Source organism: Mustela erminea, chromosome 1, assembly GCF_009829155.1.
Source record: "Mustela erminea isolate mMusErm1 chromosome 1, mMusErm1.Pri, whole genome shotgun sequence".
In the NCBI taxonomy this organism is placed as follows: domain Eukaryota; kingdom Metazoa; phylum Chordata; class Mammalia; order Carnivora; family Mustelidae; genus Mustela; species Mustela erminea.
The window spans coordinates 62,092,886-62,118,898 of NC_045614.1; the positions used below are offsets into that span (position 1 = coordinate 62,092,886).

General features: G+C 40.8%; 1 protein-coding gene across 8 annotated transcripts in view; it reads right to left on the minus strand.

Moving 5' to 3' along the window:
* WDR48 (WD repeat domain 48) overlaps window positions 1-26,013 on the minus strand; it is a 50,446-nt gene that overhangs the window by 7,319 nt on the left and 17,114 nt on the right. For 7 of the 8 annotated variants that reach the window (XM_032348747.1, XM_032348487.1, XM_032348306.1 and 4 more), the window contains 14 exons: window positions 25,291-25,431; window positions 23,032-23,110; window positions 22,125-22,207; window positions 21,880-22,009; window positions 19,729-19,817; window positions 19,251-19,352; window positions 14,215-14,439; window positions 12,440-12,514; window positions 11,226-11,328; window positions 10,121-10,218; window positions 5,926-6,033; window positions 5,289-5,385; window positions 2,959-3,054; window positions 581-686 (listed from right to left, as the gene is read on the minus strand). In XM_032348747.1, the coding sequence (XP_032204638.1) occupies window positions 581-686; window positions 2,959-3,054; window positions 5,289-5,385; window positions 5,926-6,033; window positions 10,121-10,218; window positions 11,226-11,328; window positions 12,440-12,514; window positions 14,215-14,439; window positions 19,251-19,352; window positions 19,729-19,817; window positions 21,880-22,009; window positions 22,125-22,207; window positions 23,032-23,110; window positions 25,291-25,431 (1,532 nt within the window). The remainder of the gene's footprint in view (window positions 1-580; window positions 687-2,958; window positions 3,055-5,288; window positions 5,386-5,925; window positions 6,034-10,120; window positions 10,219-11,225; window positions 11,329-12,439; window positions 12,515-14,214; window positions 14,440-19,250; window positions 19,353-19,728; window positions 19,818-21,879; window positions 22,010-22,124; window positions 22,208-23,031; window positions 23,111-25,290; window positions 25,432-26,013) is intronic. The other variant, XM_032348669.1, reaches the window with a different exon arrangement.

Consider the following 26,013-nt stretch of genomic DNA (forward strand, 5'->3'; position numbering starts at 1 on the left):
CTCAGGAAACCACTGGAAAGCAAGAGAATTCTGGCCTGCGTTTTTCTTACTTTTGGCCCTACAGAAGACTACTGAGCTCTCCCCTGTGATTCCAGCAGGGCCTGGCTGGCCCCTTGAGGTGAAGCCAGTCCAGCTTCCCAGCATGGCCTCATGAAGGACTGCCTCGTTCCTCAAGTCGCGCACCACTGAGCACAACAGTTCTCAGGAGCAGCCCAGCCCATCTTGTACTGACTGCCCAGCCTGAGGGAAGTTATCTTCTCTGATGCTATTCTATGAGCAGGGACTTCTGGGGATTTCCTGACCCCAACAGTCATGTCAGCTAAGTGAGAGAAAGTGACAGCTTTCTGTAGAAACCACCACAGAAGCTGCCTTAAAGCAAAGTATCGACCTCATTTTAACACAAGAGGCTCAGTTCTCAATTAGAACGTGGTCTAATAGCATCAGACACTTAACTATCTCATGGAGGTGGAAAAGCTTCTGAACCCCTTATACTCCTAGAACAAGTTATGACGTTTGAATCAGTACTTCTTAGCAAAGGGGATGATTTCTTAGGCAGGTCTCCAGCCCTCCACACTCATACCTGAACAGTGTGCGTCCTCCAGCTTCACCGAAGATCACAGGAGTGTGGGGGGGCACTTGAAAATATCCATTTCCCTTCTGTACTCGGTTCTCCTGCTCCCCATTTACTAGGAAAAGATGCAGATGACATCAGTATCCAGAACTAGTGCTAAAAACACAGATTCTAAACATTTTGTTTCTACAAGCTTCAAACATTGCCAAGTTTTCAAAGCTAAAAGTCTGATGAGTCAGCAGGGTCAGATAAAGGTGAAAAAAAAAATCAAAGTTAAATTTCTACAAAGAATAAGAAGTAAAGCAACTTGTAATGTACTTTATGGGAAATGACTATAATTTTAGAGAATTTTAAGAGAGAAGATTAATATTTGAGACTTGAAACAAGGAGAACTCTACTTCAGCCACAGGAAAAGGTAGGACAGCCTGTTTATAAATAGCAATATGCTTTTGTGTGTGTGTGTGTGTGCGCACACGTGTGTGTGTGTGTGCATGTGTGTGCATGTGTGGAACACCAAGCTCAGAAAAATTTCTTGGGCCAGAAAAAAAATTTATGCTTAATGGCAGAGGTACTGGTGAAAAATAAAATCCTCAGTGAAGTCGACACCTCTTTTTTATTATTCTCTGTAGACTTCATTTCACTCTGCTTTCTCTGTAATCTTTTGACCAAGTACGGTTAAGCCCCACTCCAGTGCCACCTTGTTCCTAAAGGTATCCCTGGTGAATCTGGAAGCAACCTCACCCTCTGAGCCTACAGCACTTTCAGATCCTATCTTGGAGAAACAACCAATCTTCCCTCTGACCTTACCATGTTCTGTCTATTCTGAGGAGCTCTCTGCCCTACCACAATGTCAGTCCCTAAAGGATGCAGTCCATGCCCAATTATCTCTGCGCACCCCTGCCTGCAACTCCTACAGACGCCCGAACACCTGAGCTGCTCAACAAGTAGAATGTACACGACTCTTGAGAGTCCACTGGTTGTGGTGCTGGTACAGAAGATGACCACACAGGCACAAAACAGAGGCTTCTGTCTGAGAGGTGGAGCAGGGCGGCGGGGGGACGGAGGGGGGCTCTGCCTTTACTGTGGCAGTTTGATTTTAAGGATGATCTGGGGTTTCCTCTAACTTTTCCTTACTCCCAAAACCAAACCCTTGATGCCAGGGGTGCTGACTGTACTTCTGGTTTTTTACCTTTACTGTCTATTTAGTGGGCCTCTAAAGGCACCCTGTCTGTCATGTTGCAGATGGAGAGGGATGAGCCAAGAACTGGAAATGACATGCCCACAGCGACACAGCTGATAAACAGCAGAGCCCACACTAAAACTTAGCTTTTTCAAGCTTCTGTGGAAAGACTTTTCCATTGAGTTTCTCTGGCTCCGGGCCCACTGTACATCTGATGGGGAGGGGAATGGGCCCGGTGACATAAAAGAAAAGTCCCCATGGGTGGGGTCAGTGCCCTCTCTGACAGGGACAACAGAAGAATGGCTTGAAGGGAAGCATGCCATCCTTGCACAAGAGATTTTAACTCCAGAAATCATTTTGGATGAGTTGGTTGACCAGAATGAATCTCTACTAGGAGGTCCTCGTCATTGCTGACCACCACAAGTGGGCCATCTTCAGCAGAATCTTCAGAGAACTCAGAGATTCATTCATATTCAGCAGAGTAAGTCCTTGGTAGGTGGGACTCAAAGACTCTTTGACTGGCTGTAACATATGAGCTGTGAAAGTTTAAGTTCTTTTTCTTCCCTTTTTTCAATCAAACTGAACCAAATTTGTAAATTCAAAACATGTTCTCTGCTGCCCAGAGAAAGTTGCTGCCACTGCCTGTGGCACACACAGCTTTACAATGTCCTCTGTGACATTAATTCTTACACATACTTGTTCACTTATCCTGACACTTCTGAGTTGGAATTTGATCTTCTGAAATGTTTAGAGACAAGATCAGGTAGATCATCAGACTCAGTAATGTCTGTTTCAGGCCAACGTGAGCCATGACAAGGTAAGGACCGAAACGGCTTTCGATGCAGCTCATTAGCTGTTTCTGGAGGTTAAGTCCCCCAGGCCCACAGCTACTCTGAGAAATACCTTTGGAAGAAGGCTGCCAAGCTGCTTGCTGTTAAGGGCAAAGGTCATTTGAATATGTAGGGATTTTTTAACCCCTCCTGAGCAGCATCACTGAGTGAAAGTGCTCTTGGAATCTCAGTTAAGACTGCTCTTTGATATGTGGAAAGGAGGGGGATAAACTGGGCACATCCCGAGTTATTTATTATGTTATGACTTAACAAATGCTTCTTAAAGTTTCTTAAACATTCCTGGAATAACAAACACTCCAAGTATCCTAAACTTCTGAGTAATTTTAAATCAATTATCCTGATACAAAAACACGAACCATGGTTTACTTCATTTTCTTCTTCATCCATTGGATTCACATGTGTTCTAGGCCAATATTCTAGCAGTGCCTGGAGTAAAAGTCCTCCTAAGTTCACTGCAAAAGAGTTAATTAAGATGAAAAGAAATGAAAAACATTTATTAGTTTTAGCCTAAAAACAGAGGGAAAGGAATAAAAATTTTATTTCCACATATTCTGATATTAAATTCTAAACCCAATGCCAATGGTGTTTAAAAGCAAGACTTGAAAGATTTTGCATCTATTAAAATTTATCTTAGAATGTTTAAAGAAGTAGTAACATGGAGCAAATAAGACATTCTATCTGGTTGTTCAGATATCGACATTCATTAAAAATGAACAAATAAAAACAGGAATTACACTCTTTAAGAAAATATTTCCATATAGAGTCATTAAAATTACATTTATATATATCAGGTATGTCTACATGCTACATTCGTAGAAGAATACCAATCAAAGATATAATCAACAAAAAATAATTGACTCTCATGAGTCTCTTCTCACAATACACAAAAATTAACTCAAAATAGATTAAACACTTGAATGTCAGACCTGAAACCATTAAACTTCTAGAAGAAAATATAGGCAAATAAATTCTTTGAGCTTGGTGACTGTTTGGATCTGACACCTAAAGCAAAAGTCAGTTAGTAGGACTACATCAAAATAAAAAGCTCCTCCACAGCAAAAGAAACATCAACAAAATGAAAAGACAACTTATGGAATAGTAGAAAATATTTTCAAATCATATATCTGATAAGGGTTTGAGCCCCATGTTGAATGCAGACGTTATTTAAAAATAAAATCTTCCAGGGGTGCGTGAGTGGCTCAGTCGGTTAAGCATCTGCCTTCAGCTCAGGTTGTGGGATGGAGCCCTGCATCACACTTCCTGCTCAGCAGGGAGTTTGCTTCTCTCTCTCTTCTCTGTCTCTTTGCCCCTCCCCACTGCTCATTCTCTCTAATATATAAATCTTTAAAAAAATAAATAAATATAATATTATAAAAAAAAATGGGTAGAATAGCTGAATAGACATTTTTCCAAAGAAGACATACAGATGGCCAAAAAGTATATGAAAAAATGCTCATGTCACTATCAGGTAAATGCAAATCAAAACCACAAGCTACACCTCACATGCTAGAACAGCTATTATCAAAAAGATAAATATAACAAGCGTTCAAGAAAATGTGGAGAAAAGGGAACCCTCGTGCACTGGTGGTGAAAATGTAAATTGGTGCAGCCACTGTGGAAAAAAGTACAAGGGTTCCTCAAAAAGCTTAAAAATAGAACTGCCATATTACCTAGCAATTCCATTTCTGGGTATTTATCCAAAGAAATGAAAACACTAACTTGAAAAGATATATGGACCTCCCATGTTCACTGCAGCTGCATTTACAATAGCCAAGATACGGAAACAACCAATGTTCACCAATGGATGAATGTATAAAGAAAAAACGTGATATGTATGTACAATGGAATGTTATTCATCCATAAAAAAGAACAAAATCCTGCTATTTGCAATAACTTACGTGGACACTGAAGGCTATGTGGAATAAGTTAGAGAGAGGAAGACAAATAGCATACGATTTCACTTAAATGTCGAATCTTAAAAAAAAAAACCAAAAACAAAACCCAAAACTCATAGATACAGAGAATAGATTGGTGGTTGCCGGAGGCAGGGGGTAGGGAAGTGGACAGAGTCAAAAGGTACAAACATCTAGTTATAACATGAATAAAGTCACAGGGGTACAGTGTACAACATGGTGACTACAGTTAATAATACTGTAACACATATTTCAAAGTGGCTAAGAGTAGATCTCTAAAGTTCTCATTACAAGGGGAAAAATGTGTGATTTTATACTGTGATGATGAGTATTAACTGGACTTGTGGTCATTTTGTAGTATATACAAATACTGAATCATGTTGTACATGTGAAACTGAACCTAATGTTATGTCAATTATATCTCAATTAAAAAAAAAAAAAAAAAAAGGAAAACAACAGAATTGTTTCCCAGCTTCATTTTTCCTACCCTATCAGATTTCCAGAAAGGTTTAAGGGTAGAGAGTGTGTTGAGTGTTTAATTGTTAAAGCTAAACCACAGATTGTGAGAAAAATCAAGACCCCACAAAACATTTAAAATGAACAGTATTTTCCATTTTCAAGAGAGAATATGATTTTTAAAAACCTCAAATATTGTTAAAAAAATAAAAGAGCAGATAGCAAAAAACAAATCGAAACAAAAAGAAAACCCAACTCAGCACAGATCCACCTTCTCTTTTGAAAGGAGGAAAGGAAGAAAGAACACTTAAACTCACATTTTGGATCTGACCCATCAGGGCTGCTGAAGCCAGCATCTTTTGCAGAAACCCAAGCAGCAAAACAATCACTCTCATCCAAAGTAATAGTCAACATCTGTCAAAAAAAAAAACTGTAAGTGGCATTCCATTCCAATACATTTTCCAAATAAGCCTCTAAGGCCCTATTTATCTGTACTATTTGACTAAGAAGCTAAGCCACAGATTTAGAACGAAAATGTTTCATGTGATTCACTCCAACTACAATTTAATTTACTGAGATACCAAAAGGCATTTTTAAACTGCATTTTCTAAGTATTTTTTTTTTTAAAGATTTTATTTATTTATTTGACAGAGAGAGATCACAAGTAGGCAGAGAGGCAGGCAGAAAGAGAGAGGAGGAAGGAGGCTCCCCGCTGAGCAGAGAGCCCGATGTGGGGCTCAATCCCAGGACCCTGAGATCATGACCCGAGCTGAAGGCAGAGGCTTTAACCCACTGAGCCACCCAGGCGCCCCAGCATTTTTTAAGTATTAACATGAGAAATTTACTATCTCCACACTTAAACACATACAACTCTGTAACTAATAAACCTACTTTTTAGCTGTATCAGAAACTTTCAACTATTCCCAATTGTACAAATATCAGCTGCTAACTTACCCCTGTTTTTAAGTCTACTGAGAACCAATTTGGCACATATACCATCTTAAATCTTTTCTTAATTTCATCTTCAAAATCCACTTTGCCCAGGTCTTCAACTTTACATGCCTACACAGCAAAAAAGTATAATAATTATCAATATTAAGTGTTGAACGATTCTGACTTAGGTATTCCAAATTTTACACATTTTCACACCTGTCTAAAAAAAAATAGAGTCTAAAAACATCCTGGACAACATCCACATCCACATGGATAATACACAGGGCATGCTGGCCTCTCAAATCCTTGCCAATATTCCCACCATAAACGTATGGTCTGCAGCCTCATCACTGCTGCCACCTGGGGTTTCTTCTGTTTCCAAAATCAGTTCCCCACAACACCCCGGTTAAATCTTACCCTCCTTCTGTTTGGCCTTGTCACCTCCCTCACTGTGCCTCAGCACAGGACAAACCTCCACTCCTCCAAATTAGAGAAGCCTTGACAAAATCCCCTTAAATCGGTACTACTGTTCTTCCCACTGTGAGGGAAAAAGTGCCCCTTGTTGCTGTGCTCCAGATCCCCTCACTTCTTGGGGAATCTACCCTCTCATGTCTCTCCCAGCTTCTCCCTGTAAGCAGCAAACACACTCCCATTACTCCCATCTCAAAAATACCTGAGAACACCAAAACAAAACCTTTGCTTGACCCTCCGATCCCTCTATCCTCTTCCTGCCCACCTCCCCAAAGTCAAATTTCATCCACGATTGCTCCACTACCTCCCAATCACTCCACAATCCACTCTATCAGGGCTCTAAGGACTCCCTCAAGACTGCTGTCCGCCCACCCCTCTGCCCCAACACCATCCTTCCTACTGGTTAAATCCCAGGCACATTACATTCCAAACTGGACATAAACTCTCTGTAGGCCAGCTAGCACAAGCCCTTTCGAGAAATGCTTGCTTAGTTCTTGACCTGCCATTCAATGGCTCTTGGTTTTCCAACCCCTTTTTATTATATACCTCTGTGGTTTTCTCTTTTCTAACAGTTCCCTAAAGGGTGATGGCTGGTTTCTTCTCTCTTCAGTACTGATGTATCCCTTGGAAACTTTGATGTTCCCATTGCTTCAGTTATAATCTACCAGCTGCTGACCGCTGAGCCTGTCTCTCCGGCCCAGCTCTTTTACTGGTGTGTGAGGACCTATCTATCTAGACATTCACATAAATTCAAACTCACTGTCTTGTTCATCGTGTTCTCCCTTTCCCAACAATCCATTTTCCCTCTTACATCACCTCCCCCAGCCCATAACTTCCACTTACCAAACTATCTGACCCAGGAACCTGGGACTCACTCTGCTGCTTTGTTTATACACCCTTTTATTCAAGCTCCCCCTTATCCACAGGTCTCAATACCTTCCTCAAGATTCTGTTTTTTTCCATCCTAGTCCAGATAAATATCTGATCTCTCACCTGCATCAGTGTAATAGCCTCTTAACTATTATGCGCCAGGCACTATGATAACTACTTCTCGAACATCTCCTTAACCTCACCAAGAAATAGGTGCCACCCACATTTTAGGAATAAAGATAGAGGTATAGAGAGGTTCATCATGTTCCAGAGATCATTTGGCTAATGTAGCTAGCAGAACCAAGATTAGAATGCAACTCTCTCACTCTAAGCCTATATTCCTAAATACTTCCGACTCCCTACTTCTGTTTAATGTCATGTCCATCACTCCCAGTCACTTGATCTTGACACTTCAGGGCCTAGTGTCTGGGTACTGAAAGCTGCTGGAGACACAAAAAATGCCAATTATGGAACATGCCAGGTCAGTGCCCCATCTAAGCAGAGCTACCTCCCAGACAGCAGGACTCTACCAAGGCTTTGGCTAATCTGCCCGAGAGAAAGAACATCAGATCCACAGGCAGAAAATCAGTCAGCCCACCATGAAAGAGCAGCTTGGCCCAGTTAGATTCTGTTATGTTCTGGAGAGCATCAGATGCTGGGCAGCATGAGAAGTCCAGCCACAGGCCAGAACGAAGGCCGCGTCAGTGGGAGAGTAGCTAACTTCCTGCTGACCAGGTCCTCAGGACTGCTCTGGACTCTCCCAGTCTCCACAGGACCCCTCTCTGAAACAAACATGAGTCTTTGGTCCCGAGAAGTGTATCTCTATCCTAAGAAAAACCAGTTGGACTTTGGGGTTTGCTGCAATTTCATTTTCCACTCAACTATGCTCTTACTCTGCAACCATGCTCACCAGGCAACTGCTTCATTATGTGACTTCCCATACCCATGCCCATGGGGAGGGAAAGTGTCAGGCAGGCCAAGGTTTCTATTCAGACAGTCCCTTCTTCTCAGAAAGCAAGCTGTTTATTCTTTAGATCCAGACATTTCTTCTAACCAGGAGCCTAACCAAAACCCCAGAGCTTTTCAATTCTTCCTTATCATGTATCCAACATCTGTCTCTTCCTTTAGATCCCCAAGTCATTATGCTGAAGACACGGCCTTCCAGCTTCTTCCCCATCGCACAGACCACTGTTGCTCTGGGCATGGGATTCTTCCCGCTCCAGTACAATCTTAGATTTAGATTCTTTAGGGAACAGCAAAGAAGGCCAACCATGGGGCCTGTATTCAAGACTCTCTGGGAAATTACTTGAATGGCACCTTTCACCCCTACACCCCTACTGCTTCCCCCCAACATTCCCTCTAGTCTCCAATTACACAAAAGTCAAAGTCACTGAATGAGCACCACCTTCCCTCCTGTGCCTTTGTTACTCACTTCCTCTTCCTAAAATGCCTTACCATTAGTCATCTGCTGGAGTTCTTTAAGACATTCTTCAAATGATTTCTCCACCACGAAGACACTCGTCTGATTTCTCTACTTGTAAGTAATTGCCCCTGTCCATAAACTACCCTGTAATTTCGTCTTTTTATCTGTAAGGTTTCCCATTTCCCTACCCCTGTCCCTATCAGAGGGGATCACGGTACAGACTTTCTGTTATCTGACTCAACACAGCTCTCTGCACACAATATTCATTCAATTCAGGAAATAATACATAATATATACAACAAATATACTATCACCACCAAGAAAAGCAAACTCTTCAACTTGCCTATAAATTTTTAAAAAAAGATTTTATTTGAGAGAGAGAGATTGAGAAAGAGCATGAGCAGGGAAGAGAGAGAGAAGCAGGCTCCCCACTGAGCAGTGAGCCTGATGTGAACCCTGGGAGCATGACCTGAGCCCAAAGCAGATTCTTTTTTTTTTTTTTTTTAAAGATTTTATTTATTTTTTTGACAGAGAGAGATCACAAGTAGGCAGAGAGGCAGGCAGAGAGAGAGGGGGAAGCAGGCTCCCTGCTGAGCAGAGCAGAGAGCCCAATGTGGGGCTCGATCCCAGGACCCTGGGATCATGACCTGAGCCGAAAGCAGAGGCCTTAATCCACTGAGCCACCCAGGTGCCCCCCAAAGCAAATTCTTAACTGAATGAGCCACCCAGGCGCCCTGCCTATAAATTCTTTAGTGCTATTTAGAATGTGGCTGAATGGCTTAAAACATCTAACTATCCCACAGGATCAGCGTAACATGACCCAGAGTTGTAACTTACACTCACAGTGATGTCTATAAACCCTAAGAAATGGCTAAATTTATTTTGTGCACTGTAAGGATTCTTATCCTGGGGTGATTTTGTATGCTGCTTCTTTCTTCCTCCCCCTAAACATTTAGCAATATCTGGAGAGAGTTTTGGCTATCACAACTAAAGCTGCAGTGGAAGGGAAGGTGGTTACTGGCACCTGCTGGGTAGCAGCTGAGGGTGGTGCTAAGCACCCTATCATGCACAGGACAGATCCCACTCTATCCTGGCCCCTTCAACAAAGACTTACTTGGCCCAAAATGTCAATAATGTCAAGGATGAGGAAATGTGATATATTTACTTTAAGGTAAGGCAGCAAATAACACAGCAGAAATGGTTCCACCAAAATTTTAGGTGCTTTTAAGATAAACCATGGCCTCAAAAAAAAAAAAAAAAAAAAAAAGATAAACTATTGTCTCATCTAAATACTTGTATAAAAAAGTATCCACGCCCCAAAAAAAGTACTATTGCAGTCTAATCTTAATTTTGTACTTATTACTTTGGTTATTTCATATATATATATTTTATACAAAAAATAAAGGGGATACATGACCCAATTATCTATATTTAATACAAAAAGTTACTCACCTTCAATACATCCCAATATGCCACATTATTATTGGTATCTTTGGTTAATATATGTCTCTTATCATTAAGAATGTGACACTGAATAATACTCGCACCCCCTAAAGGAAAAAAACCCACACAATTAGGAAAATAATTCCCTGTTTAAATTCACCATATGGCAGTAATTACTCATTGGCATGTAACAACAGAAATCATACAATCTACCACAAAGGAGAAGGAGAGTCAAAAGATACACATACAGTTTTACATATATATATGGCTGTTTAAGGTGAACCTAAGAAAAATTGTCTGGTTTTATTTTATTTTTTTTTTAAAAGATTTTATTTATTTATTTGTCAGAGAGAGCCAGATCACAAGTAGGCAGAGCAACAGGCAGAGAGAGAGGGAGAAGCAGGCTCCCTGCTGAGCAGAGAGCCTGATGCAGGGCTCAATCCCAGGACCCTGAGACCATGACCTGAGCCGAAGGCAGAGGCTTAACTCACTGAGCCACCCAGGTGCCCCCCAAACTGTCTGATTTTAAAAAACAGATTATAGATGAAAAAACTCCCTCCTTCGAGGGGCTTCCAGTAGAAAACTGTTAAGGGCAAACAGTTTTAACCACTGGGAAAAGTTCAAGTGATAACAGCAGATGTCTGGATCAGTCCCATCTCTAACTCTGCCTCGGGCATGCACATGTGATTCTTGAGGCATTAGCATGGACACAGAACTGTGATGAACACCTGTTCAGCATTCTACTCCTCACTCAGGTGTTTCAAGTCAGAGGTGCCACTTCCAGCTGAAGCACAGAGAAGTCGGGGACCAGATCTGACTTGTGCCAAAAGATAACATTCAACCCTCTATATTTTACAAAGTGGTTCTTAGCCCGCCACAGACCACAACTATTCTGATGCTGGGCAAAAAGTTTACCTCAAGAAAGTCTGCTTTTTAAAGTAACTAGCATTTAAAGAATATTTTTCTTCTATTAAAAATAAACCAATACACTGTGTCTTCTATTGACATCAGAATTACACTGAAAGGAAGGTTGCCTCCTTTATTTTTGTCAATCTCTTAATAACTATAATTAGCCTCGGTAAAAGATATAATACCTCCCACCTTCCTTACTCACCTTTAATAACCTGGTCAGGCTGCGTACAAAGTGGTGTTATAGGATTTGTACAGTCATTGTCATAATCTCCAGAGGCTCTAAAATTATGAATTCCCTTCAAGGTCTAAAGGAACAAAATTCATTTTTTAATCATTTTATGCTTTCTAAGCTTTGCCAATCTGTTAAAAGTGGCAAGAAAAACAAAGGACAAATGAGAAAAACCAAAACAGTAACATCAACCAAAAAATACTTAATCATAAAGTGTAATTATCTACCACAACTTCAAGAAACAAACCAAGGATTAAGATGGGAATATTAATACTGTCTTTTTGGAAGGAAAAGTAGGCATTCTTCCAGGTAAAGTTATATTGATCTCACATTGGGACAATGAAATTTAGACAAGATATATAACATTTTTTACAAGTACTGAGAAAGCTGAGAAAGGCCACTTGATTAGTGTATAAACAGAAACAAATGGGAACATATAGTCTCTCTTTTGTTATCCACATATAGTCGGGTAAGCAAGAAAACTTAAATCTTCTTTAATGAACATTTAAGAATTAAAAGCACTTTAAATAATGACCTCTTTGGTTATCCTCTATTTCTATCCCTGCTCTTCATGCTATGAGGAAAAAAGGAATGAATTTGAAAGCACAATTTTTCTATTTTCTCTTACATTTGGAAGAACAGAAACCTAACAGTGTCCCTGCCATGTTGGTATGGTATTCCCTGCTATCCAAAAGTTAAGCACTTGTATGAAGTCTTTTATAAGCCAAGACAGTGTAAAGACAAAGAAGCAATCACCATTTTATAAAAGCAAAAATTCTCTTCTGATTTCTTCTGGTTAGAGACAATGGGTAATCATAATGGTGGGAAGCGAACTTTCAGATAGTGGGGAAAACCTGGACCTGGGCTGCCTGTTTTCAAAGGCAGTTTTGTGAGCTCAGATGTTGTACTAACATTTACTGGTTTTATCAGGCAACAGTGCCTACTCTAGGCACACCAAATGTCTATCTTGGCTCCTGACAAAGAAGTCAGAAGCTTCATTTGGACTGTTATCTTAATTTTAGTACAATCCTTCAGAGCACTCACAGAGGCTTTCAGATTTTTGCACTGTTCAAAAGCATGCCGAGCATCAGGTTCATCTTGAGCATTTACTACTGGTATCTGGCAGGTCTGCAATAACTAAACCACATGTTTACAAACCTCTGTCAGGGATACAGCGGTTCCCTTACCCATTTATTTACTGTAGACTTAGTCGTGGCAACCCAGATTGCGGGAGGGGGATCAGCTGATCTATCAAGCTCCATCTGAAAACAAAGCACAAAAACACCACTCTGTGGAATGCAGACTCTCCTGAGCTGCCGGGACTAGCTACCTATTATTAAACATCAACTCCTTCATTCCATGTTTGTATGCTGACTCTATGCTGACTGTATGCTGACTGCACCGTGGCAGGCGGTAAAAGCTAGGGTTGCACAGAATAATGAGGGAGTGTCTCTGCTAAAGGAAAAATGGCCTTTACAAATATAATAGGGGTGACTTTTCACCAAAAACAGTGGCTGAAAGTTTCAGCGTAATTTTAAATTAAATAATTAGGGGATCCAAATAGGTACTGTCAAAGGGTGACTTACCATAATTTTGTTTTTGTTACTCTTGTATTTTGTATTTTTTTTTTTAGTAACAAGGAAGTAGGTCTCCTTTTCTCTTTGAAAATGTTTGTAGCAAAAAAAATCCCAACATAGCAAAAGTGACAAGTACCCACATAATTCACCTCCCTCACCTAAGAATAGTATATCTATGTACTGTGTACCTTCTGTATTTTTAAAATAGAACACACAGAAATATGTCCCTACACCCATGCATATAGACAGCATGCACATGAAATCACTCTATGGTCAGTCATCCACTATTCTTCTTGTGCCAGGAAATTGAAGGTTGGGAGTAGTGGGATAGATAGACTCCTAGCAAGTAGGAATCCTCTTTATTTCAAAGTGATGTTTCTTCTAACACACAGTTATGGCACCACTAAGTTTTTGCACCTTTTTCTCCACAGCCAAGAGATCCTGGCAGCTGCAGGACTCACACGCAGTGTCTCTTCTCCCTGTTGTTGGCCCCCAGCAGCCTGCTTCCTGCACAGACTCTTGATTTCAGCATCAACTCCCCTGCTTCCCTAGATTACTGGTTTTGTCCTCCAGGGGCAACACCTATGTTGAAGAGCTATACTCGGCCAGGATGTGTGCGCTCCTAGGCCACAAGCACCGCCTCAATGGTCTCATTCGATCTCTATTCCTTTTTTCAGCCCTTCCTTTTATACTGTGGTCTGAGTTTCAGGGGTCTTTTAGTTCCGTGGGTATCTGCAGTTCTGTTTCTTGCTTTTCTTGTTTTTGGATGACTTCTGTGAGAAGAAAGTAGTGCTGTCCTTATGCCTCCATTTTAAATCTGGAAATCTCTTTACTATGGTTTTAATGTGTAGTTCTGAGATTATCAGGGAAACTGAGCAACTTGTCATACGATGACAAGGCCATTTTGCAGTCCAGGCATCACTTTCAGCAGGTGTCAATGTGGACGGCTTCTGGAGTACCCCTTCACCCTGACTGATTGGCAATCAGGACTACTTTGAGGCAGTCACGGTTTGAAGTATGAACTGGCTTGTTCTCTCTTCTGGAGCAACTCTTCCACATCCTCCTTCTTGGGCAGTGGACATACTTGTGCTTTCCTGTTATCTGCTCATAGATACCTGAACTTGTCACATCCCTCCACTAAGGACAGGTTAGGAAGGCCAACTGAGCTCAGGAGCAATGTGGGCCAATCGCACTAGGATTCGCCAGTGGGACAGCTACATGTCACTGAGGTACAGAAGAAGTCACAATTTCTTCTGTAAGTGACTAACGAAAATTAAAATACTTGTTTTTACAAATCCACAGCTGATTCATGTTTTCATACAGATTTTGCCAGATTGCTAGTACATGTAACAATCTTAACCACTCAACTAAAATACGGGACATACCTTGAGAACTGGTGCTTTTTCTTCACAAATTAGTAGCCGAATGTCAGGGTTTCTTAGGTCTGTACAGTAAATTTTTCTGTCCCTTCCTCCAGAATACACATGTGTGAAGGCATCATTGACTTGCAGAGCCCAAACACCTTCATCATGGACTCGATATGTTGCTATACATCTCTGCTGGCCAAGGGACCAAAGGCGAATGGTCCCATCAGAACTGCCAGAAAGGCACTGAAAACGAAGAAAGTTGAAGTTAGAATAAGTTCCAACCAGAAAAGTTCCTGCTTTGCTGTGCTCTGCAGTTGGTGCCTCTCTTGACTCTATAGTGTCAAACACCCACGTCTAACAACCCGTATTTCTGCCTCTGATGAAGACCTCTGATAAGCATGCACCACAGGCTGAAATGACCAAAGGCAACAGTGCATGCTAAAGCAGAGGAAACTTTTTGAGCAAAACTGCCTCTTTCCTCTCCTACCTGGCCACATGCAGAATCAGCATCCCCAGGGAACTTTTTAAAAATGCAGATACCTGGTCTGATTCCAAAGCTAATGAGGCAGATTCTAAACCTGATGAGGCAAAAACTCTGGCAGGGTCTATCAATCTGTGTTTTGATAGCTTTCCAGGTCATTCTGGTACACTAAGGTTGACAACCTTTGCACTAGGCTAAAAGGCCTTTTGGAGCCCTAGGTCACACCTCTGTCTCACCTCTCCCTCATGGCAATGGATTCCTAATGGCCTGCCAGGTCTCTGATATTCCATTAATAAGAATCATTAATTCCATTAATAAGGTCTCTTGACATTCCATTAATAAGAGTCACTAATTCCATTAATAAGAAGCAAAATCTAGTTTCAGGCTTATCACTCACTCTTTGTGATCTTGCATACTTCCCATCTGAGCCTCAAGTTCAACATTAATATAAAATATGGACCTTCAGCATTCAGAGTTAACATCAGCAATTCTGACACTTTCTGAAGGCTCAGGAGCATCAACTACATAGAAGATGCTGGCACACAAAGTATGGCTGAGCACACTGTGACTCTGATAGAAAGAGGCTGAACTGGCCACACCCCATTCATATTTGGCATGCCTGGGGTTCACTACCAGTTACTGTGGTGATTTGCAAAAGAGAATAAAAACTTGCTTCTTTGGGGGAAAAAAATGGTGTCAAGAAAAAGCAACTGCTGGTGCTGGTATAAGAAATTAAGAAGGCAAAGAGCTTCAAAGAAGAAAAGATAGTTGTGGGCTTGGAGACTTAAAAAGTGTCTGAATAGATGAGGACTTCAAGAATATTAAGATTTATTGGCGTGCCCTGTGACAGGAAGGGGCCTTTAGAACTCTGGACATGTTTAATTATATGAACACCCACTAGGAAGCTCCCCCATAAACTGCCAGGGGCATCAGTGTTTTAATTCCTTACTCCAATTGGTTACAAGGCAACCAAGAGCCTAACCAACAAGGAAACTGTCTGGAGGAAGTTACAAGCAGACCTCTGACATACCTGTGGGAGGACCCATGCAATCTGATGGAGAGAGGCCAAGGAGGGGCTCCCCCGTCCAAGAAGAATTGCTACTCTGAGGTGGCAAAGCTGTTAGTGTAGCTTTATTTATTTTTAAAAATTTATTTATATATTTATTTGACAGAAAGACAGTGAGAGGAAACACAAGCAGGTGTAGTAGGAGAGGAAGAAGCAGGCTTCTTGCCAAGCAGGGAGCCTGATGCTGGGCTAGATGTAAGGTGTGATGCAGGACTGGATGCAGGGCTCGACCCCAGGACTCTGGGATCATGACCTGAGCCAAAGGCAGATCCTTAACAATTGCACCACCCAGATGCCCTTGTTGGTGTAGCTTTAATCACTCAGATCTAGGCTATGTATCTCCAGAGAGTAAGGTCTGACAACTTTAGGATAAGGAAAGCTAAGTCCTAGTAGCCCAGGCAACCTGTAGTAGGGAAGAGGTAAGTCCCAAACCTAAACATACAGCTAAAAGCAGATGAGGGAACAGAGCTGTATCAACTCTGATACTGAACACAAAATAATCTCTGATGGCAACTGTAATCTAAGACCACTAAAAAGTAGGCCCCTAAGGAGACAACAATTACTTTTAAAGTACAATGCTTGAGGTGCCTGGGTGGCTCAGTCGTTAACCATCTGCCTTCAGCTCAGGTCATGATTCCAGGGTCCTGGGACTGAGCCCCACATCAGGCTCCCTGCTTAGCAGGGAGCCTACTTCTCCCTCTCCCACTCCCCCTGCTTGTGTTTTCTCTCTCACTGTCTCTTTCTCTGTCAAATAAATAAATAAAATTAAAAAAAAAAAAGTACAATGCTGGCCAACTTCTTTGCAGCATTTGGTAGTATAGTTGAAGGATATGCCTATTTTATAGGAATTCTAGTGCCTGCTACCTTGTAGGAGCTAGAGTAATCATCATACATTTCCCACTACCTCCACCCTTTCACTAGATAAATGTGAAGACCCTGTCACTAGAAAGTAATTCTTGGGACTAGGACAGAAGGACCTCAATGGTTCTACTACATTAGACTTAGGGGCACAGAGTCTACAGCCCTGATCAGGTTTTTGTGCTTTTACCAACAGAAATGAGGGGGAACCAGTGTACTGAGGCCAGGCTGCTGCTGACCAACACAAGTGTTTCTGGAATGCATATGCAACTGTAACTGTCAACAGTCAGCAACAAAGTGCATAAGGTAAGTTGGGGGAAGGAGTGGCTTGACGCTTAAACACCCCTAGACTTTAAGCCAGGTTTGGCAAAACTTCAATGATAGGAAAACCTATCATTGAACCTATCAAGAACCTATCATTCTTCTGTGAGGGACACAGAAGAATGCCACTGACTCAAACCAAGACAGAAGATTGTCCCAGTTTCTTAAGCAACTGCCTTAGTAAGTACAAGGGCTGAAATGTCAGGTGCCTCAGCCCAATAATATTGGCACTATTCAAAACAACTATAGTGGCAACAGTCCTCAAATAGTAAGATTTGCTAAATAAACAACAGAACAAATGGGGATGTCGATGGGATTCACTGGCCTATTATGCATATCTTATCACAAGTTCCCAACTCCTGATGTCACCAAGAGATCCTTCATTAGAAACTTGCAGGGCAACTCTGTGGGATGCAGTACGTGCTCTTGTCCAACAACTATCTATCTCTCTCAGATATTATAAGAGTTTGAGAATCAGTAGTCAAAGGATTCTTTCTTCTCCTTTGACTTGAACAAGTAGTTGTTACTGCTATTTTGTTGATCAATTCCCTAAGTGTGATGTGTAGTTGGTGGTTAAGTTTATATTTCACCTCTACTGCCAAGAAGGAAAATGGATGGAGGAGGAACTCAAGGAGGCTGGTATCTGCAGAATTATGTGCTCTACCACTCAAGGGCAGCATTTCCAACGGTCTGCTTACAGTAAGTGGAGCTTACTTCACATGAAGTGCATCTGTAACCATACGTGCTACCTAAAAAGCACATTCATGACTATATAGATAGGAAACAAGGCAAGGAGTATAGCAGCAGGAGGAGCTTTAGAAAGTCTGCCGAGCCCATTGGCCTCCTACTGAAAACCATCTTGCCCACAGTCCCATTTCAGTCCCATGAAGACCACAAGACACAGTCAAATCCTGAACGAACCTCACAGAACAAGGCAGGGGCAGCCATCTCAGGTGTAGCCCAACAGCTACACTGCAAACAGTGAGGAGCTGACCGAACTGGGCTTCTTAGATTCTTAAGAAAATGGGGCTGGAAAGGAACTCAACAATGCTAGAAAATGCCATGGCCTATAGACAAGAATATATTTACTATTTGTAATCTTCTCACAACCATACAAACAAATGTTATGGTCCCTACTTTGCAGATGAGTAAACTAAGGACAAGTAACATGAAATTTTCTCCTCTAGACCAAAAAGTACATTAACATCTAGATCCTTCTGCATCTCCAAAGACCTCCATGGGCACCTTCAAGCCTATCTTTGCTTGGTTCTGAAGATGAGTTCTTGGTTGGGCTAGTTTTCCAAACCTCTCTCTCACCTCTGGAGACAAAGGTTTCTCTAGTCCATGTGTGAGGCAGCTCCTATGATGTAATTTCCACAAAAGTGATGGCACCTCTCATCATGCCACCTCCCTACTCTCCCTTTCCTAACCTGCTCACAATCAATCCCAGTTAGCTCTGGGCTTCTCCCTGGCCCATGAGAAAAAATGGCTGGGGGAGGCAGAGGTATAGGGTAGTGTTAGGTCTTAACTGAAAATGGTGCTCGGTTTTTGTTTTTATCATCTACATCGATGAAAGATCATTTTCCCACTGCTACAGAACAAACAGAATTACGCACCTAACAAAATACTAGAGCATCAGTACATGTTCAAACATTACCAAGATGTTTTCCTTTGAAGTGCTGACTCTTAAGTATTACGACAGGTGACTAAACTTATACACTGTATCTACAGTCAAATGAGAGGATTTGCCCAAAGTCAGACCCACCGTCAGCAAATCTTTCCTTAATTCACTAGCACAAAGCATTCAATACCAAAACTTCCTTTTGCTTTATACAAAGTAACATTTTAAATTGTTTTGTCCTATATACATCATAACTGCATATACTAGTTGATGTAAGTATTATTCTGAGGGAATTTTTTTTTTTTTAAGATTTTATTTATTTGACAGAGAGAGATCACAGGTAGACAGAGAGGCAGGCAGAGAGAGAGAGGGAAGCAGGCTCTCTGCTGAGCAGAGAGCCGGATGTGGGACTTGATCCCAGGACCCTGAGATCATGATCTGAGCCAAAGGCAGCGGCTTAACCCACTGAGCCACCCAGGCGCCCCCAGGGGGAGAACTTCTTGTTTGGCCTTTATTTAGAAGTGATGCAAACAGAGTAATTTCAAAATGTGGATTACTATTATATACAATTGAGTATTTTAAGGTTTTAAAAGTATACCACAGTTTATGTGTGGCTTTGGGTTGAGATCAACCTAGGCAAGAAAGCGGGACATTTCTGGTGCCCGGAATTCTGGACAAGGTCCTTAGGTAAACGTGCATGTACGTACCTGTGTGCCATCTCTGTTCAACAGCAGTGCTTTGACATTGTCGGTGTGTCCTTTCAGCTTCATTAGTTTTGCACACGTTCTTGGATCCCATACCCTTAAAACCTGTGTATTTGAACAAAATATCATACAACCTGTGTATATCCATGAACAAATTTCAATGATAAATGATTTAGAAGTCAAATGACAACCTTTACATTCTGAGAAGGAAATACTGGTCTCCAAAGACACTGGCTGAGGCCCCGTCTTCTCAAGTAGGAGGAAGCCTTTCTAATGTCAAAACACAAATAGGCCTCCCTCACCCATCCACCCTGCCCCCATCACCACACACGACAGTAATTATATAGTTACATTCTTGTTTGTTCAAATAAAACCCTTCCTTTAGCACCCTCCAGGCAAAACCATGGTCTATATATTTAGTAATTACACAGATCAAATTATTTTGGTGTCTTTGTTTTCCAGTGTTAAAATATACCCTTACCTTCTCAGTGGACCCTGACACAATGATTGTTCCCAGTTGATTCATTGCCAGGCTATAAATGGAATCTTTGTTCCCACTTAAAGAAGAAGCTATTAGGGATAAACGAAGCAAATGTTAACAAAATCATCAGCTGTTCGGCAGCTAGTCAGCAAAAATTTTAAGTTTAATTATTTGGTTTAGAAAATCTTAAATCTTAACTGAGGGTTACTGGAGGGGTTACTGGAGGATGGGGTGGTTGGGCGATGGACGTCGGGAAGAATATGTGCTATGGTGAGAAAATAAATAATAAAAAAAAAGAAAATCTTATCTTTGTGAGTGCTCTACGGAAAAGAAATCTAGCTATGATGGAGGTCATTCTAAACAAGACTTTTATCAAAATTTACATCATTTCTAGATTTGAGTATGGTGCTCAATAATTATTTGCCAAACTGAATTGCACTGCTATTTAAAAACTATCGACATAAGTATTTTATTTATTTATGTAAGTATCTATGTATTTTCATAGATACACATATGCTAATAAATATGAAAAATATGTCCAAACTCATAATTTTCAAGGAAACACAAATCAAAACAAAAAACATTATTTTCACCTACCAATTTAGATTTTCAATGAGCTAACAGTTCTCAAAAATAGTACAATGGTACTCCCATACATTAGTTGTGGGGTAAGTACAACTTGTTTGGTACAACTCTTGGAAGGACATTAGGCAATGTGTAGCAAGAATCATGCTCACACTCTTTGATTCAGATCTAAGTTTTACTGAGGTGAAAAAAGTTGCATATAAAACTGTCTATACAATTTGATCCTAATTTTCAATAAGAAGTAAATAAACATACTGAGGACTTAAGAGTGAAGTAGTTAATATAAGCACATATTTAGAAAATTAGTGTAGTAAGTACTCAATAAATGTTAGCTCTCAGATTTCTATCATAAATCAACCTGTGTGGTAATCTCGCTAAATAATTCTAAGCAAGATGTATCTACTGCAGAATCTGTTACCCCTGGTCTCTGACCTTGGGACAATTCTGACTTCTTTTGCTTCGTTCCCTCTTGTCACTGTCTCTTTGAGGTAGACCCTCCATCTAGAGAAAACTAAATGATCTGTCATGACAGTCCCCAGCAGGGACCAGGTGCTGAATCACTACAGTGATGCACTGGTGAAAAAGCAAGGAGAACAAAGGGAGGGTAGTGTTTACAGTTTTGCATATTTCCTGGGGAAAAGGGCAGAACAATATTCAAGAAATTATAAACATCAGTCTCTTAACATGCCCTTCCTGGCACATCCTAGATTATCTTACAACTGTTTTAGCTATGTCAGTGTAAGAATTCCACAGCCACAACAAATTGGACCTATATGTAGGGATCTAGATAGCTCAGATCCTGAACACAGACTTTCCAGGCCAGGGTTAGCCAATAAGGTGCTCCTAAGTGTCCATTCTGCCACCTGGCCTAGAGGACTCTAGTAGGTTGAGCCAGCTGTGAGGATGAGTTTCAAATCTAGACTTGTTTGGGTCTGATCTGGTAATCTGAGATCTCTTCTTAGCTGATGAGAAACCCATGCTATTATTAACCAGCTCTGAATGTCTGTGAATTGCCTCTGGAGGCACCCAACCCCTCTGAACTCTTCTGAAATCGGCTGGAATGTGTAGAGCGGCTCTGAAAGGGTCCCCTAAAATCGGTACTGGAGGCCTGTTCTTCACCTTAGCCATCAACTCCATCAACTCAAGGGCTCAAAAGACAGAGTGATACTTCTAAGAGTCAGAAACTGCCTACTTTGTCAAGTAATCACCACCTCTATCAACAGTATCTGCTGAGACTGCAGCTTTGGGTCAGGCAATGCTGTGCGAGGTACAAAGTAACGATAAGACAGATTCCTTTGCCCTGCAGGAACCTACACTTTACCTAGGGAGCCAGGACATGCACTTGTAACAAAAATAACCAGGTTACACCTGAAGAAGTTACCATTTTTAGACTGTAGTGAGGAATTAGCTCGTTGTTGTTCAAACATACTCTTGGGGGTTAGAACACCGTAGGTAGAAGTATTCTCAAAATATGAACCACTGTCTCGATGCAAACCTATCAAAGACGTTTCATAAACCATTCTTTATGTCAACTTGAATTCAAGAAATTTTTTTCAAACACCTTACTTGTGACAGTGTTATTTGAGGCAGTCAATGCTGTTAAAGTATTCACATCCCAAAGGAATATTTGTCTGTCCAACCCAGCCGAAGCTACCAGTTCTTTATCCTTGGCATATGCTAAGGCCTTTACATAATCCTGTAACAGAACACACATACAATGATCTACTAGATCAGTAAGGAAAGGAGCCACATAAAGTAGCGAGATCTCAGTATTATACGAGAGACACTGAAAATTACATTTGTTGTTTTACCTTATGTGTCCTTAGTGTTGACATGCAAAATCCCTTATGTGCATTCCACACTTTCACTGTCGTATCAGAAGAAGCAGATATTACTAGAAGAGGCAAAGAATAAACAAACCTGAGTAGTAAGACTTTTCACCATTTTAAAGACTTAAAACAATGCAACATACTTGGAAACCAATGTTCACACACAGATACACACACACACACACACACACACACACCAAAAAGCTCCTCCTAGAACCTACTGTATTTTGTCTCAAATATTTACTTATTTATTTATTAAGATTTTGTTTTTATTTGAGAGAGACAGAGAGCACGAACAGGGGGAGGGACAGAGGGAGAAGCAGACTTTCTGCTGAGCGGGGATCCTGACACGGGGCTTAATCCCAGGACCCTGGGATCATGACCTGAGCTGACGGCAGATGCTTAACCACCCAGTCCCCCTCAAATATTTTTTAAACGAGGCAGGGAAACCTTTTTTTAATGTTTCACTTGAAGGAGCAACTAATCTGATTGAGAAAAATTTCTCTAACACAGACTGCAAAACCAAGAAATGGATTGTACCATAACATGAACAAAAGACACATTAATAAGGCTAAAAGAATACATATTGCTATCAGTCTATTTATATATAATCCGAATGCAGGAAAAATTAATCTACAGTGCTCAGAAGACAGGAAAGCAGTTATCTTTGGGCATAAGGGAGTGATTAAAAGGACAGTCCAAGGGGGCTTCTGGTAATCTGTATGTAGACATGGGTGTTCACCCATAAACTTACGAAGCTGGGTTCTCAAGGTGTGTGTGCTTTTCTGTATATATGTCAAATTTCAATAAAAAAGTACATAAAAAATGAAAAGCATATCAAATTGAATAAAAAACTTCTAGAAGCCCAATAATCCGAAGAAGTACTTACATGTTTTCCCATTACAACAAAGTACAATGTCGTTTACCCAATCAGTATGGTGTTCCATAGATGCTATATACGGATCTTGCTAAAATTAAAAGAAAAATTGTAAGAAAATCATTAGTTTACTTTAGAGGATGAAATATATTACAAATTATATGTATGTTTACTTTCTTCAATTAATGTGACACATTGCTCTCAGTGAATTCAGAGTAGAATGAATGAATGAATTTACTTAAGAGAGAGAATGCACACTGAGCTGAGCAGATGGGTAAGGGCAGAGACAGAGTCTTAAGCAGGCTCCATTGCATAGTGCAGAGCCCAGTGCAGGGCTTGATCTCACAACCCTGAGATCATGATCTGAGCCCAAATCAAACAGTCCCCATGTTTAACTGACTAAGCCACTCAGGTGCCCTCAGGGTAGAATTTCATCAAACATTTGGTGCTTCCATGTAACAGACGTAAACTGAAGTTTTGTTTCAGAAATTTCATTACTGAAGAAAGCCTAGGTTTCTAAAACAAATGCTTAATTCTTACACCTTAAGTTAGCAAAAGCAACAAGATCTGGGCGAGACACTGCATATGACACAGAGTGCTGCAGGCAGGTGTTTCCTAGGAAGGATAGGATGTGAGCAGATCTTCAGGCTGGAGGGATTTGGATTGGGGTGGCAATGGCTCAGAGCAGACCCAGAAACGATCACGCGGCCGACAAGAATATTGAGAAGCCCAGCCTGACTGTAGAGGGAGATGAATATTTTCGCTCTTAAACTCCTACTAAGGTTTTTACCTTCCGAATTAAATGTTTTCCTCATGATATCTATAGCAGTTCAGAGAAGAACCAGAAGCCCAAAGTTAAAGGAGTACTACCTGTGCCACTGTTTCAATTCAGTAACTTGAGATTCTTCCATTCTTCTCTCTTGGCTTAAATACCAGGAGAGGCCTTTTAAAGCATTTAGTTACATCCTATACCAAACACAGGCAAGTTCAAGACTCTTCAAGGGTGAAAAGAACAGCTCAGCTCTCTACAGATTTATTTGAGAAATGATGCTACTCAGTCTTATCATGAAATGAAGACTGGAAAAAAGATTTCTAAGGGCAGGACAGGTAGCTTGCTAGATTCTCTGAGGCTTAAGTTCTTGCGAGTATTTTCCTTAATGTATTTGAAATACTATCAATTCCTAGGAAAGTGACATTCCAATTCAAACATGAGTTCTAACAAGTATTTCAAAGCCACAGTATTCTTAGTTTCTGATACTTGGCCACCACTATTTCCACTGGCTAAAAAATTTAAAGCCGACTGGACCGAAGTCCATCTGAAGAAACATTATCCAGCAACTGTGCAGAGTAGTGGCTCTTTTTCAGACTGAACATCAGACTTCCACAGATTGTTAGAAAGACACAGCCTTTTAAAACTACAAGGTCAAGCCCCAGGGTTCTGAAGTTAGACTGGGATCTAATTCTGTCACCTACCAGCTATTTAACCATGGGTTTCTCTGAGCCCGTCTTCTCATCTATGAAAATGAATCATATCAGCTGCCTTGAAGGGCTGTTGTGAGAAAACCACACTGGAGAGGAAAGGGCTCAGAGTATATCTGGTACATGCCTAGGAGCTCAGTAAATGCTCTTTCTCCTTCCCTGAATCTTCCTTCCTATGTCATTCACAATACAGGCATTCAAAGAAAATATAAAAAGAGTGCCTTTCCATTTGACTGGGGATTAATTTTTTACATAGATTGAAGTCCTCTCCCTGTTTAAGAAATCTCCTGAAGAAGCTGACCATGTTGTCTTTGTATTTTTATATCAACCTTTTATTATCTAATAAGGCCCTAAGGATTTTTTTGGCATCCTAATCACTTTTAAAGAAAGAAATCAAAAGTTCCAGATTAATTATAAACGTAAAAAAAGCATATCCAACTTTTTCTTTTTTTTTTAAAGCACTGTAAAGGGCTGCCAAGAACCTTTTGGGGAACATACTTAAAACCGGAAAATAAATTGCTCAAAGTAATCCTCCTACCAAACCAATCTTTGTTGCTTTGTACCAGAGAGCTCTTATCACATACCTAGTTTACACGGTCCCCACTTTAGCTAAAGCAGTTTTGAATATTCCTCGAGGGGTGTTTTTCTCAGAGGCTTACAGAATTCTGGTTGCAGTGTACCAAATAAGTCACTGCTCAGAGATTAAATGTGAAACTGTGAAAGGTGCCATATCAGACAGACTGACGTTTACTGAGTACAGATTTAAAATGTAAAACGCACTCCCTGCCTTACCTTGTGCTGATTGACACTCCATATTCTTATGATTGAGTCTCGACCGGCCGTGAAAAGTCTGTTCAGTGCTGGATCCAGCTGCAGGGCATTGACTCCATTTCTGTTGTACTTCTCCACTTCATCTCGAATAACATAGGATACCTGATAAATACGTCCAGATTTGCTTTTTATGAAGTCACAAGACATGCAATAATAAAACGCAGTCTACTAGTAGCCAATGTGAAATCCAAAATCCCATGTTTTCCAATATAAAACTTATTTTTCAACCCTATAAAAATGTCATTTTATTCTGTAGAGACTGAAACACTGAGAAGTGGATAAGAATGACATTCATAATAGCCTAGTCCAGGACTAGTAGGTATAAACCTAACTTACTACAACTGCTTCCTAACCAGACTCCTCCCCACTCTTGGCTGTCTTGAATCCATTTTCCACAAAACAGCTGGGCCATTTTTTACAAATGTAAACTAGAATGTATCTTACCTCTGCTCTAAACCTCTTTAGCTACTTACTCTCCTTAACTCAGGATTTGATCTGAACTCCTTGACTGGCCTCTTCTCCTGCCACTCATCTTTGCACACTCTGCTCGCCATTCTGGCACACTGTGCCTCCAGACCATCGCACTCACTGGTTCCTCTGTGTGGAAGCTCTTCCTCCCCACTCATTTGCAGTCTTTACATGTATTTAAATGATGCTTCCTCAAAAAGGCCTCAACCGACCTGC